Source organism: Chelonia mydas, chromosome 27 (genome assembly GCF_015237465.2).
Source record: "Chelonia mydas isolate rCheMyd1 chromosome 27, rCheMyd1.pri.v2, whole genome shotgun sequence".
Classification (NCBI taxonomy): domain Eukaryota; kingdom Metazoa; phylum Chordata; order Testudines; family Cheloniidae; genus Chelonia; species Chelonia mydas.
In genome coordinates, this window is record NC_057860.1 from 2,878,549 (window position 1) to 2,892,657 (window position 14,109).

Sequence of the window (14,109 nt, forward strand, 5' to 3'; positions counted from 1 at the left end):
ATTAAGGTTGCCTTAATATGGCCCCCTCGTGCATATGTGTTATGAGACAGTCCTTAATTATATGATTGCATACTTTTTTCCCCCCAGGACCCTTGTCTCATTCAGTGCTCAGGATGGACCATGCTTTAGGGATGAATAGGGGTTGTGTAACAAAGGGGACTCCTGCCTTTTCTGTTGCTGAAGTTGGAGGGGTGTAGTGAATAAGATGGGATTTCAGGAATAGAAAGAATGTTCTCATGGTTAAGGCAGTTGAATGCTGCCCTGGCAAATTGGATACCATCTCAGCAATAGAGTTCGTAGGTGAAACACTTAAAGCAAACTTTTAAGAACATAAGAACGGCCATACTGGGTCACACCAATGGTCCATCTGGCCCAATATACTGTTTTCTGATAGTGGCCAGTTCCAGATACTTCAGTCAAAATGAACAGAACAGGGCAGTTGTCACATGATGCATCCCCTGTCTTCCAGTCCCAACTTCTGGCAGTCAGAGCGTAGGCTTGCATCCCTAACTGTCTTGACTAATAGCCATTGATGGACCTGTCCTCCATGAATTTATCTAATTCCCTTTTGAACCCAGTTATACTTTTCATCTTCACAACATCCCATGACAAAGAGGCTAATTGCCTCTCTCCACTGTGAAAACTGACCATTTATTCCCAACCCTTGTTTCCTGTCTTTTAATCAGTTACTGATCCATGAGAGGACCTTCCCTCTTATCTCACGACTGCTTACTTATCATAAGAGCCTTTGGTGTGAGACTTTGTCAAAGGCATTTTGAAAGTTCAAGTACACTATATCCACTGTATCACCCTTGTCCACATGTTTGTTGACCTCCTCAAAGAATTCTAATAGATTGGTGAGGCATGATTTCCCTTTACAAAAGCCGTGTTGACTCTTCCCCAGCATACTGTATGTCTGATAATTCTGTTCCTTACCATAGTTTTAACCAATTTGCCTGGTACTGAAGTTAGGCTTACCAGCCTGTAATTTTGAGGTTTGCCTCTGGAGCCTTTTTAACACTTGTCATTACTTTAACTGTTCTCGAGTTGTCTGGTGCAGAGGCTGATTTAGGTAATAGGTTTGAATGAATTTAAATCAGCAAGGCCAGATGCTATTCACCTGAGCGTGCTGAAGGAATTAGCTGAAGAAATCTGGGAGCCATTGGCAATAATATTTGCAAACTCATAGATAACAGGAGACATGCTGGAAGACTGGAGAAAGGCTAACGTACTGCCCATCTTTAAAAGGGGGGAAAGGAGGAGCCAGGGAACTACAGACCAGTCAGCCTGTCTTGATACCTGAGAAGCTACTAGAGCAATGTATAAAACATTCAATTTGCAAATACCTGGAAGATGAAGGGGTGAGTCCTCATGGATTTACTAAGAACAAGTCATGCCAAACCATGTCCTTCTGTGACAGGGTAACTGATTTGGTGGATGGGGGAATGTGGTGGGTATAATAAACCTCGGACTTCAGCAAGGCTTTAGAGACGGTCACACGTGATATTCTGATAAGTAAGCTGGAGAAATGCAGGCTTGGCATAACTACCATAAAGTGGATGCATAACTGGTTAAACAACTGCAAAACAAAGATAAATTATTAATGGAATGATGTCAGATTGGAGGGGGGTCTCAAGTGGGGCTGTGCCTGGGATCTGTTCTGGGTCCAGTGTTGTTTTACTCTTTTATTAATGACCTGCATGTAGGTATAGAGAGCATACTGATCATATTTGCCTATGACAAGCTAGGGGGGTTGCCAACACTTTGGAGTACAGAGCAAAAATTCAGAGGGATCTTGATAAACTGGAGAACTGGTCTATAGACAACAAAAATGAAATTCAGAAAAGAGAAATGTAAGGCCCTACATGCAGGGAAGAAAAAACGAATGCACAAATCCAGAATGGAGGATAAATGGCTTGGCAGCACCCTTGCTGAGAAGGATCTAGGTGTTGTGGTGGATCACAACCCCAACATGAATCAGCAATATAATGCTGTTTCAAAAAAAAGCAAATGCAGTTTTAGGTTGCATTAACAGAGGTATAGCATGCAAGTCATGGGAGGTGACAGTACCACTCTACTCAGCACTAGTTAGGCCTCAGCTGGAGTACTGCATCCAATTTTGGTCACCAGTGTATAGGTAGAGAAATTGGAAAGGATCCAGAGGTGAACGACAAAGGTGATCAGAGAGCTGGAACACAAGAAATATGAGCAAAGGCTGATGGAACTGGGAATGTTTAGTTTGGAAAAGAGGAGATTAACGGGGGACATGATAGCAGTCTTCAAATACTTGAAAGACTGCTGTAAAAAAGATGGGGAAAAGTTGTTCTCTCTTGCCACAGAGGGCAGGACAAGAGGCAATGGGTTCACACTCCAGAATAGCAGATTTAGATTGAATCTCAGGAATAACTTCCTCACTGTAAGAACAGCGGGACAGACTGCCTCCGGAGGTTATGGAATCTTCTTCATTGGAGGGAGAGCCATCTATCTTGGATGGTTTACACACAACAAATCCTGCGTCTTGGCAGGTGTTTAGACTAGATGACCCTTGTGCTCCCTTCTAATCATATTATTCTCTGCAACAGTCTTAACTTTCTTGAGTGCTCCTTTAGCCAGGGGAGTCAATAAGCGGACCGTGCGCCAAATCCGGACTGCCAGACACTTTTGAATAGACCCCAAAATCTTTTTATTCACTTATTTTTATGATTTTCTCTGGAATCTGGACCTTGATTTTAGTTTCACCAAGAAATTTGGACCGTGGCCAAAAATAATTGACTACCCTTACTTAGCACCTCGATCATCCAGGTGACCCCCTGATTGTTTGGCAGGCTTCCCGCTTCTGATGTACTTCAGGTTTTTTTGCTGTTTGTTTCTGTGTCTTTTGTTGCTCTTCAATTTCTTTTTTGGCCTGCCTAATTATACTTTTGCATTTGGATGAGATTAAGCTCTTTTCTATTTTTTTCAGTAGGATTTGACTTCCAGTTTTTAAAAGATGCTATTTTGCCTCTAACTGCCTTTTTTACTCTGTTGTTTAGCCATTGTGGCATTTTTTGGTCCTCTTTTTTTAAATTTTGGGTATATATTTAATTTGATCCTCTATTATGATGTTTTTAAAAAGTGTCATGCGGCTTGCATTCATTTACTTGTGACTGCTTTTTTAAATTTCCATGTAACTAGCTTCCTCATTATTGTGTAGTTCCCCTTTTTGAAGTTAAATGCTACTATGGTGGGTATCTTTAGTAGTTTTCCCCCCCTAGAAGGGTGTTAAATTTATTTATGTTTGGTTGCTTATTGAGCGATTCAGCTATATTCACCTCTTGGACCATATCCTGTGCTCTTCTTAGGATTAAGTCAAGAATTTCCTCTCCCTTGTGGGTTCAAGATTAGCTGCTCTGAGAAATAATCATTAATGGTATTTGGAAACGTTATCTCTGCATCCTGTCCTGGTGTGACATGTACCCAGTAAATATGGTGATAGTTGAAATTCCCCATTATTATTGTTTTATATATTTGTAGCCTCTCTAATCTACCTGAGCATTTCACCATCACCATCCTGATCAGGTGATCGGTAGTATATTCCTACTATTATACGCTTATTAATCAAGTATGGAATTTCTATTCCTACAGAAGCTATGGTATGGATGGATTCATTTAAGGTTTGTACTATATTTGGCTCTGTTATTTCTTTCACATATAGTGCCACTCCCCCACACAGGTGGTCACTAATTGTCTGTTCCTCATTTTCTGGGTGCTTGACTTGAGATCCTGGAGGTTGATTTGCAGAAGTGCTGTGAACGCTCTCAGCTGCAAGTGAAGACACTGGGAGTTGTCTTTTGAACACATAAAGTACTAAGAACTCTGAATAAGTAGATTTAAGGTGTCTCACATTGGGCACCCCCAATTACTGGAAACTTCTGACTTTAATCGGTCTCTGCCTCTGTTGTCCATCAGTAAAAGGGAGATGATAATAGCCCCCTAACCTTCCAGGGATGTTGCCACAATAGATGGATGATTGTGAAGCACTCATATGCTGTAGATATAAGTGCCATAGAAAAGCCAATGAGGAAATTGATAATTCTGTCTTCTGTGCAGAATTTGAATAGTATGCAGTAAATAAACCATGAGGACACACACACTGAACAATGAGGCTAAAACGAAATATTGAATAATTGATCATTCAGTGTGCACTGTCCATTCTGTGCACTGAATTAGGCAGTGTCCTGTAGGAGAAAAAAAAGTGGTAATGTAATTAGACTGATTATGCATCTGCACAAGGGGGCTCAATTAAGGTTGCATGGCTAAACTTAATCTTGGCATTTCCTAATTTTGCGTGCCTGACTTTGTAACCTTCATGTTCTTTTAACATTTTTGTGTGTAATATAATTTGTGTGTATGTACAAAATTCTACAGCACACTGAAACATGAATGTGTGGGGATGTGGAAGAATACATAGGAAAAAGGAACTGGCTGGAGCCTACAGCCTGGGGATAATCAAGAAGGCATCACCTTGCCCTGGGGGGCTGAGTTTTATATGAAGAGGAAGCACAGAGAGAGAGAGAGAGGAATAGAAGCCAGGCAGGCTGCAGTGGGTGGCAGTTTTTCTCTGAGGCACCTGGAGACACACCTGACCTGATTCAGAGATTTTGTTGACTGTAAGTTTGCGGAGCACTGAGCCAGGGTCTTGATGAATTGTTACAAAGATTCCTGTCTTGAAACCTGATTAAAGGAGGCATTGCATTTTACTAATAGTGTGTTGGCTTCTCCTTGCCCAGGGCTATTAAAGTGAGTCTTGGGGAAACTAAGGTGTGGCTATTCCATGGGTGTGCTGAGGGACTGTCCGCACCATTACACATTGTGTCTGAACAGGGACTGAAAACTCCCTCCTAGCAAGGAGGGATGAGAAGGCAAAGAGGTGCTCGTGCTATCCATGGTGATGAGATGTCCAGCTTCCCAGGCTGGAGCAGACAGCCACAGCGACAACCCCAGAAGTTCTGGTCTCAGGCTTGGTGAGGGGCCCAGTGGTTTCAGGAGCAAGAAGACACAACTCTGAAAGGAAAGGAGACGAGACCTGTGGTCCTGCCAGTTGTGTGCACGGACTGTCACCAACAGGGGCATATAAGTTGCGTCTGCCACTGGGAAACCTGAGACTGTGGAATGCTGGCTGATGTGGGGCACTGAGAATCCTGGGGAGGTCTGGACTGTTAAGGATGCTGGGCCCCAGACAGAAGCAGAAGCTGAAGAAAGTACTGAGAAAGTCTCAGTTTTAGGCCAGGAAGGGTGATACCCTGGTAGTCATTTGTTTTAGGTGTGGGGAAGAAGGGCATGTCAGAAGACGCTGCCGTGCAAAAACTTCGTAATGATTATGGGGAAGTAAGAGAGTGTAGTAGGGAAGCTCCAGAAGCTTCCAGTGTGGGTAGGGGGCAGTGAGCTGTAGGGGCCAAGGTTGGCCATGGATTTCAGACTTTTCCCCACTTACCGGGAATGCCTTAACTCAGTCCTCTCACCCTCAGAGAATGAGTGTGGGGAGCCTGAAGAAGACAGTTAGCTGCTCTGAAAGGCAGCAGAGTTCCCGAGCTGGGGGAACTAGGGAAAAGACCAAAATGAGGTCAGTGATTCTGGGGGCTCTGATAGTCTTGAACAGTTAGATTTGCAGGCCCAGATGCACATTTTCCTACACAACCTGGATAAGCAACAGGAAAAAATCCAGTGCTTTAAAAGACAGACAGCCATTTGGTTGTGGCTAAGATGGGGCAAATTAATGCACACGCTGAAAAGCAACTGCAACATTCCTCCGAGGAAACTCCAAGTTGGCCTCCAATTGAAGTAATTGAAGAAAGAACAGTAGTACTTGCATAAACGGTGAAGTCTCAGCTGGAGGAGAAGTGGAAATCTTTGCAACTCTGGGGAATTCTGGACATTGGGGAACACAACTTCTGGTCTCTACATACTTTGGTGATGAAGACAAAAATATGGCCAACAGACTTGGACTTCCTTGGGGCTGCTAAGCAGGAGGTGCTTTGCCGCTTGGAGGAAATGGTTCAGGGGAAGTGGTTAGGTCAGCAGCTCTAGTGAAATCAACTAAGAAACTTGTCCTATTGAAGTGCCTATGTAGTCAGAAACTGACAGTAAACTTTGCCCCAGGCAAGGGCCTGGGAGGGAGATAAGTGAAAGAATATGTGTGTGTGTGGGGGGGGGGGGGGGGAAAGGCTACAGCCAACCCTATGGATACCGCAAAGGGGGTACTCTCCTTTTAAGGGACAGGCTGGAGCCTGCAGCCTGGGGATAATCAACAAGGCCCTGTCTGGCTTTGGAGGCTGGGTTATATATAAACAGGAACAGGAGACACAGAGAGAGGAGTAGAAGCCAAGCAGGCTGCAGTGGGTGGCCATTGCTCTCTCAGGCACTTGGAGGCACACCTGACCTGATTCAGAGACTTAAGTCTCAACTGTAAGTTTGGGGAACCCTGAGCCTGGATCCTGATGAACTGTTATTACAGTGATTCTTGGAGTGAAACCGGATTAAAATGGGAAGTTGTGTTTTACTAATTGTACGTTGGCTTCTCCTTGCCCTTGGTGGTTAAAGTGAGTCTTGTGCTACTGCCCTTGGGGAAAGTAAGGTAGTGCCCACCTGCAAGGCCACCCGGGGCTGCAATGGGGCACTCAGTCACTGCCTGCACCGTTACAAGGAAACTGTGAAATCCGTTGAATTTAATAGCAAAATAAATAAGATAAGCCTCAGCATCAGTTGGATTATTCATTTCTTCTTCTCGTGCTTGCTCGTGTCGATTCCATTCTAGGTGTGTTCGTACACAGTCGTCGGAGACTTTTGCCTTAGATTTTTTGCCCGGGATGATGCTGGCTTCGATAGAGCAGTGCTGCAAGCCGCTAGACTGAACTCCGAGCCCACCTCCAAGGCTACTGCTTGTGAGTCACCTAGAATGGAATCGACATGAGCAAGCACTTGAAGAAAAACGGTTACCTACTTTTTTGTAACTGTTGTTGTTCGAGATGTGTTGCTCATGTCCATTCCATTACCTGCCCTCCTACCCCTTTGATGGAGTTGCCAGCAGAAAGGAACTGAGAGGGCGTAGGGTTGGCAGTGCCTGTTATCCTGATGCATGAGCGTGGCACTCCAGAGGGCGCTACAGCCAACCCTATGGATACTGCAAAGGCAAAAATCTCAGACAATGTGCACGTGGGTGCACCCACACTTAGAATGGAATGGACATGAGCACCACATCTTGAAGAACAGCAGTTACGAAAAGATAGGTAACCATTTTTTTCATACTTATTTCAATAAAAGCCTCCATTTGTAATTTAAATAAAGCTGCCACCTCAAAGTGCTGCAGATCACCGTTGTTCTTGCTGTGTTGGACATGGGACTGATATGTAATAATCTAGAAATACTGATTGGTATTAATTTATCAGTACTGCATGTTACCAGGTCATGAGAAATATTTACTGAAATGTTTATGGTGTGGGAGTTGTTTTAATAATAAGGTGTTAGAGGGATGGTAACACATGGGGTTCCGATGAAACACCTCCTGTCAAACAGTGCTGAAGGTTAAGAAACCATACCTGTGCTTTTAAGCTGGGAAGATGCTGCTTACAAATGCCAGCTAATTTACAGAGCTGTTTTGCCCAGAATGAGAACTAACAAATCAAAAGACACTAAAGAGTTAAAAAGGGGATTCTGGGGAGAATGGGAGGCAGTTGTTGGGGGCTGTTTTGGGGGAAACAGACAGATACAGAGACCGGATAGGTCTGAAGGACAGGCTCCTTCCTAAGCTGTCAGGGAGATGGTAAGCTTTATGTAAGACAGACAAGCATATAGGCCTTTTAATGTTTCAAAACCCCTTTTTCCTGTAATGTGCTGGGATTTTGAGTTACATGTTCATGCTCTGCCTGTTTGGTTGATAGACTGACCTCAGCCATCCTGAAACGGTTTGAGGTGCAGTCTGATGCATGGCATCACAAAAGTACACAAGGCCATGTGTCCAAGGAACTCGAGGCATGTTCATATGTATATAATTGGATGGTCTTGGAGATCTCTCATGATGAGATTTGTGACAATAATAAATTGTTTTTTCCCCTAGATCTTTGATGATGCATACAAGTCCCAGCTCAGCTGTGTAGTAGTCGATGACATTGAAAGGCTCCTAGGTGAGTCATAGAATTTTGGTTGCACCGTGCAACAGACAACGTAATGTTACAAACCAGAAATGATTCAGGAACCGTAAGTGTGTATGGAGTCTAATCTAAGTATGATGTTTCAAGAGCCTTGAATTGATCCTCCATGTTGGTCTAAACATGTATCATTTCTGAAGTCCAGGAGTAGTAATCTTGTCCTCTACCTCAATGTTGGCTTCATCTTGTTCTAAAGTATTTGAGCTGGTCCTTGTGCTCCAGCCTCCATGTGCATCATTTTAACTAAATGAGATTTATAGGCTTAATTAACAAGTCAGAAAGGGGCCTGATTCTTCACTGCCTTGCACCTTTGAACAGTCATTTGCAACTGTGTAAAATAGTACAGTAGAACCTCAGAGTTACAAACACCTCGGAAATGGAGGTTGTTCATAACTCTGAACAAAACGTTCTGGTGGTTCTTTCAGAAGTTTACAACTGAACATTGACTTAATACAATGAAACTTTACTATGCAGAAGAAAAATTCTTCTTTTAACCATCTTAATTAAAATGAAACAAGCAGAGAAACAGTTTCCTTACCTTGTCAAATCTTTTTTTAAACTTTCCCTTTATTTTTTTAGTAGTTTACATTTAGCACAATACTGTACGGTATTTGCCTTTTGGGCGGATGAGAGGGTCTCTGCTGCTGCCTGATTGCATACTTCCAGTTCCAAATGAGGTGTGTGATTGACTGGTCAGTTTGTAACTCTAGTGTTTGTAACTCTGAGCTTCTGCTGTACCACCAGTCTGAATAAGTGCAGAATTCTGATTTCCTAGCATTTTACACCCAACTGGGGCTCACTGTACAAGGGGCAAGGCAGTGGGGCAGCTGTCCCAAGGTGTCTCCATTGTAGAAACCAAGACAATCTTAAGAGAACAGTAGAGTGACCATATAACTCAAGCACTGTAGGTGCTTTTAATTGATTTTTTTTTTAAATGCTTTTGGGTTCCTGGAGTTGGGTTTCTGCAGTATTTGCTTTTTTTAATGGATATGCCTCCCCCCCCACTCCAAAAAAAAAGACACACACACTTCTGGGGTAATAGACAGGCACTGTATATTGAAAGCCCTGGTTATTAATGCACTTTTGTGGACACAGATTTAGGTCATCCAAGAAAAATGGTTTCCTCTCTATTTAGCCCACATACCTTACAATAAGGCAGCGTCTCTTCAGGAAATACTCAGAACTAGAATACCAGAGGTGTCCTGCAGCGAGAGGAAAGGCTACTGCTCTGTAGGGAGGCTTACTGAGAAGCAGCCGTACAGCAGGCATTCACAAGTGACAAGGAAATAGAAACCGTGTGATCACTGAATTTAAAATCCAGTATTTTTTCCCGTTGTTTCATTGTGACTGCAAGGCTGAGTGAAGATTTCTCTTCAAACCACTCTGCTTTCCTCTGAGGAGCACAATGGAACTTGAAAAGTGAACCAGAAAAGTTTGATTCCTGCTGTCTGACGTGATCATGTTTATTTGTGTTTTTCCCCTTCCAGATTATGTTCCTATTGGACCACGATTCTCCAACTTGGTGTTGCAGGCCCTTCTCGTGCTGCTAAAAAAGGCACCTCCTCAGGTAAGAAAGCTGCATGGTGGGCTGAGAGGTCCCGCGAGCTTTGTCCTGCGGGAGCGGTCGCCACGCCTGCCTGGCAGACAATTAACTATTGCAGTTGCTAACTGCTGTTGGCTGAATAAAGGCTTTTAACTGAGTTTATCCTGGTTCGTTGTTGTTTATTCAGCAGCACACTCAGCCCTGGATAGCTGCACGTTGCTTAAACAAGAAGGCAGCATGCTGAATTCGCAGCAAGTTTACAGAGGGAAGATTAAAATTCTCTGGTCACTGATTTGTCTGAGAAACAAACAGTAAATTCTAATCTTCCCAAACTCTGATCTAGTTGTCTTTCTCTTATCTAATTTTAAAAAATGAAATTCCCCTGGTGTATGTACGTTTTTTCAGTTGAGTGTGGGTTTTTTATCTTGTCTGCCTCAATTGAATTCCCCAGGTACCTGTGAAAATGAATGTTTTTAAAGTTTGATGGTAGACTCCTTAGTTAAAAATTGGGCTCAGAAGGCCTTTGTACTTATGTTCACTGACATGGTGAAGTTTAGATACCTTGCAAATGACAACTTACTTGGTTTGCTTTAGGGGAGGCAAGGAGAGAGGGCTTCTAGCACGGCTTCCTGGCTATTCATTTGAGTTCCACTGCATGAGCCTGTGAAATGTGGAACAAAGGGAAGTTGAAGAAAGGCTGGGGCAAAGGAACCGAACACCACACCCTGAATAAATTGGTAGCCTGTTCACATTGTCACATGCTGGCAAATAAAGTAGTAATGCTGCACAAATCAGCACTCTTATTTAAGACAGTTCTTGGTTTAATTGTAGAAGTGGGTGACAAAATTCCCACTGGAGTACAGTACCTTAGTTCCAGTACTTCTGCTAGTAGCACCAGCAAACTGCAAGACAGAAGACTTCTACTAAAGAGCTCTTTGTCCTGTACAAAGCACTCACGGTGAGTGAGATAATAGCTTTTATTGGACCAACTTCTTTTGGTGCAATGTCAAGCTTTCAGGCTTCACAGAGCTTTTCTTCAAGTCTGGAGAAGGTAAGCAGAGAATCACAGTTAAATACATGCTGGAACAGATTGTTACTTATGCAGAATTAGTACATGTTGTAGGAGACCACTTAAGATGAAGTGAGCACTTAACACCTCTCATCTTAAATGGTCTCCTTCAAACAACTCTGTAAAAATCTTTTAACTGTAGCCTTCCTAAGGCCTGGTCTACACTGGGGCGGGGATTGATCTAAGATACGCAACTTCAGCTACGAGAATAGCGTAACTGAAGTCGCCGTATCTTAGATTGACTTAGAATCACTTATTTCGCATCCTCGTGGTGCGGGATCGACGGCCACCGCTCCCCCGTTGACTCTGCTTCTGCCTCTCGCCGTGGTGGAGTTCCGGAGTCGATGGCAGAGCGATCGGGGATCGATTTATCGCGTCTAGACTAGATGCGATAAATCGATCCCCGATAGATGGATCACTACCTGCCAATCTGGCGGGTAGTGTAGACATGGCCTAAGAGTAATAAAATAGGATTTACTCCAGAAAAAGTCTTTTCTCTAAGCCTAGTTACTTAGACTTATTTAAATACCCAGCCATGTTAGATTAATCAAGTGGACACTAATATTTGTAACAATGTATCTAAGAAAAACAATTCATTTAGAATTTTATTATTCTATTTCTATTCTTATTTTATTAAAAGTGAAAAACGAGGTATACGGTACAAATCCTGTAACTCGACCTGCTTTTTCTTTCCCTTCTCATGTGGCTTGTTGTCGTCATTCACTATGTGTTCTCTGTAGATGGCAACCTGCTTTGGGCAAGGACTTTTTCTTCTGTATGTGCAAAGTGCTAAGGAAATAATTTATTTAAGTAACAGAATTACTGAGAGTATAGAGATAAGACGAACCATTTCAGTTTGTTCCAGTATTTCTGGGGGGGGTGTGTGTTAAAATATGGTTTTACATTATTTGGAATAAAACTAAACCTTGCATTTCCTAACTGGGTTTTGAACTACATAGGGTGATACCTTGCACTCCATAATAGTTAGCTTATTGAAAGAAACCATGACTTCTATCTTACAGTTTCCTAGTAAAGAACTTTTCAGGATGCAGTAAATATTACACCCCTTCCTTCACCCTTCCTAACTTGGTTGTGAAAGTAACATAGCCTAAACAAAAATCAAAAGAATAGGCATGTGCAGTTCACGTCTCAGGAGCATAATGTGTTTCCATACAAGAAACTTCAAATAATATTGATATAGATCTCTCAAATAATGTAAGCCAGGCTCTGGGGCATTAGTGCTCTTCCTTAAAAACAAACACAAGACTGTCCTTGGAATGATTGGTAGTAATATCTCATACCGAAAGTTATTGGTGTGGAGTTAGTGATGGAAGTGAACTCTGTCCAGTGTTACTGAAAGGGTCACTTGGAGAAAGGAGTCTACCAAAGTGCACCAGATTTGGATAGGTAGATCCACTGCTCGTTTCTTGCCCCTACTTGCATCTCATTATCCCTGCAGTGTCCTAGGAGTAGGATGCAGGGCTCTGGGTTATCTGGTGAGTTTATATGTGTGCTGTGACATTTCAAATACCTTTGAGACTGGTAGGCATAGTGAGTATTGTCGAGACACCCCATAGCAAGCTTCTAGTTTTTTTTATATGTTCTTCCTACCCCTGTGACTGTGAGTGGAGAATTTTTCCATTAAGAAAGAGCTATCAAAGCTTTTCATATGATCTCCCACAATATTCTTGCCAGCAAGTTATAGTAGTATGGATTGGATGAATGGACTATAAGGTGGATAGAAAGCTGGCTAGATCGTCGGGCTCAACAGGTAATGATCAACAGCTCAATGTGTAGTTGGCAGCCGGTATCAAGCAGAGTGCCCCAGGGGTTGGTCCTAGGGCTGGTATTGTTCAACATCTTCATTAATGATCTGGATGATGGGATGGATTGCACCCTCAGCAAGTTCGCAGATGACACTAAGGTGGGGGGAGAGGTAGATATGCTGGAGGGTAGGGAAAGGGTCCAGAGTGATCTAGACAAATTGGAGGATTGGGCCAAAAGAAATCTGATTAGGTTCAACAAGGACAAGTGCAGAATCCTGCACTTAGGATGCAAGAATCCCATGCACCGCTACAGGCTGGGGACCAACTGGCTAAGCAGCAGTTCTGCAGAACAGGACCTGGGAATTCAAGTGAATGAGAAGCTGGATGTGAGTCAACAGTGTGCCCTTGTTGCCAAGAAGGCTAACGGCGTGGTGGGCTGAATTAGTAGTAGCGTTGCCAGTAGATTGAGGGAAGTGATTATTCCCCTCTATTCGGCACTGGTGAAGCCACACCTGGAGTATTGTGTCTAGTTTTGGTCGCCCCCACTACAGAAAGGATGTGGACAAATTGGAGAGAGTCCAGCAGAGGGCAACGAAAATGATTAGGGGACTGTGGCACATGACTTAGGAGGAGAGGCTGAGGGAACTGGGCTTATTTAGTCTGCAGAAGAGAAGAGCGAGGGGGGATTTGATAGCAGCCTTCAACTACCTGAAGGGGGATTCCAAAGAGGATGGAGCTCAGCTGTTCTCAGTGGTGGCAAATGACAGAACAAGGAGCAATAGTCTAAAGTTGCAGTGGGGGAGGTCTAGGTTGGATATTAGGAAAAACTATTTCACTAGGAGGGTGGTAAAGCACTGGAATGGGTTACCTAGGGAAGTGGTGGAATCTTCATCCTTAGAGGTTTTTAAGGCCTGGCTTGACAAAGCCTGGCTGGGATGATTTAGTTGGGGATTGGTCCTGCTTTGAGCAGGGGATTGGACTAGATGACCTCCTGAGGTCTCTTCCAACCCTAATCTGCTATTATTTTATATCTCAAACCCACAGTGGGGCAGGAAAAGACGAGCAATTTTTGGAAAGGGTGTTTCCTTTCATGAGAAAGGTGGTGATTATGACATTGGCTTTGATCTGTGGAGGCAAGGGGGGGTTGAGAAAGTCACAGGGCTTCATAGGAAGGTCGAAAAACCAGAAGGGAGAAGTGGGGATTTGGAATGGGAACTACTGGCAGGCAATACTATGTCATCAGTCATTCCCACGGTGAGTGATTAGTCTGTACTAGCTGCTGATTTTGGTCACGATTCTAAAGACTTATGTGGTTAAGTCCCATTGCTGCTACTCACATGCATAAAGTTAGGCAAGCACACAAGTCTCTGCAGGATTGACACCTTAGTTCAAACGCACTCCTAATAGAAATACACTGACCCTTACCAAGCTATCCAGAGCACTTGTGAGAGTTGCCATTGAATAGCAGAAGAGGCAACCGTCATCTCTCACATAGCTGTCAAACAGGCCTTTTGACTTTTTTTTTTTTTTTGTTAACATGCCATGCAG

At 43.3% G+C, this 14,109-nt stretch overlaps 1 protein-coding gene across 5 annotated transcripts in view; it reads left to right on the forward strand.

Moving 5' to 3' along the window:
• NSF (N-ethylmaleimide sensitive factor, vesicle fusing ATPase) overlaps nucleotides 1-14,109 on the forward strand; it is a 174,033-nt gene that overhangs the window by 128,416 nt on the left and 31,508 nt on the right. For all 5 annotated transcript variants that reach the window (XM_037886719.2, XM_037886720.2, XM_037886721.2 and 2 more), the window contains 2 exons: nucleotides 8,093-8,159; nucleotides 9,671-9,750. In XM_037886719.2, coding sequence (XP_037742647.1) covers nucleotides 8,093-8,159; nucleotides 9,671-9,750 — 147 coding nt within the window. The remainder of the gene's footprint in view (nucleotides 1-8,092; nucleotides 8,160-9,670; nucleotides 9,751-14,109) is intronic.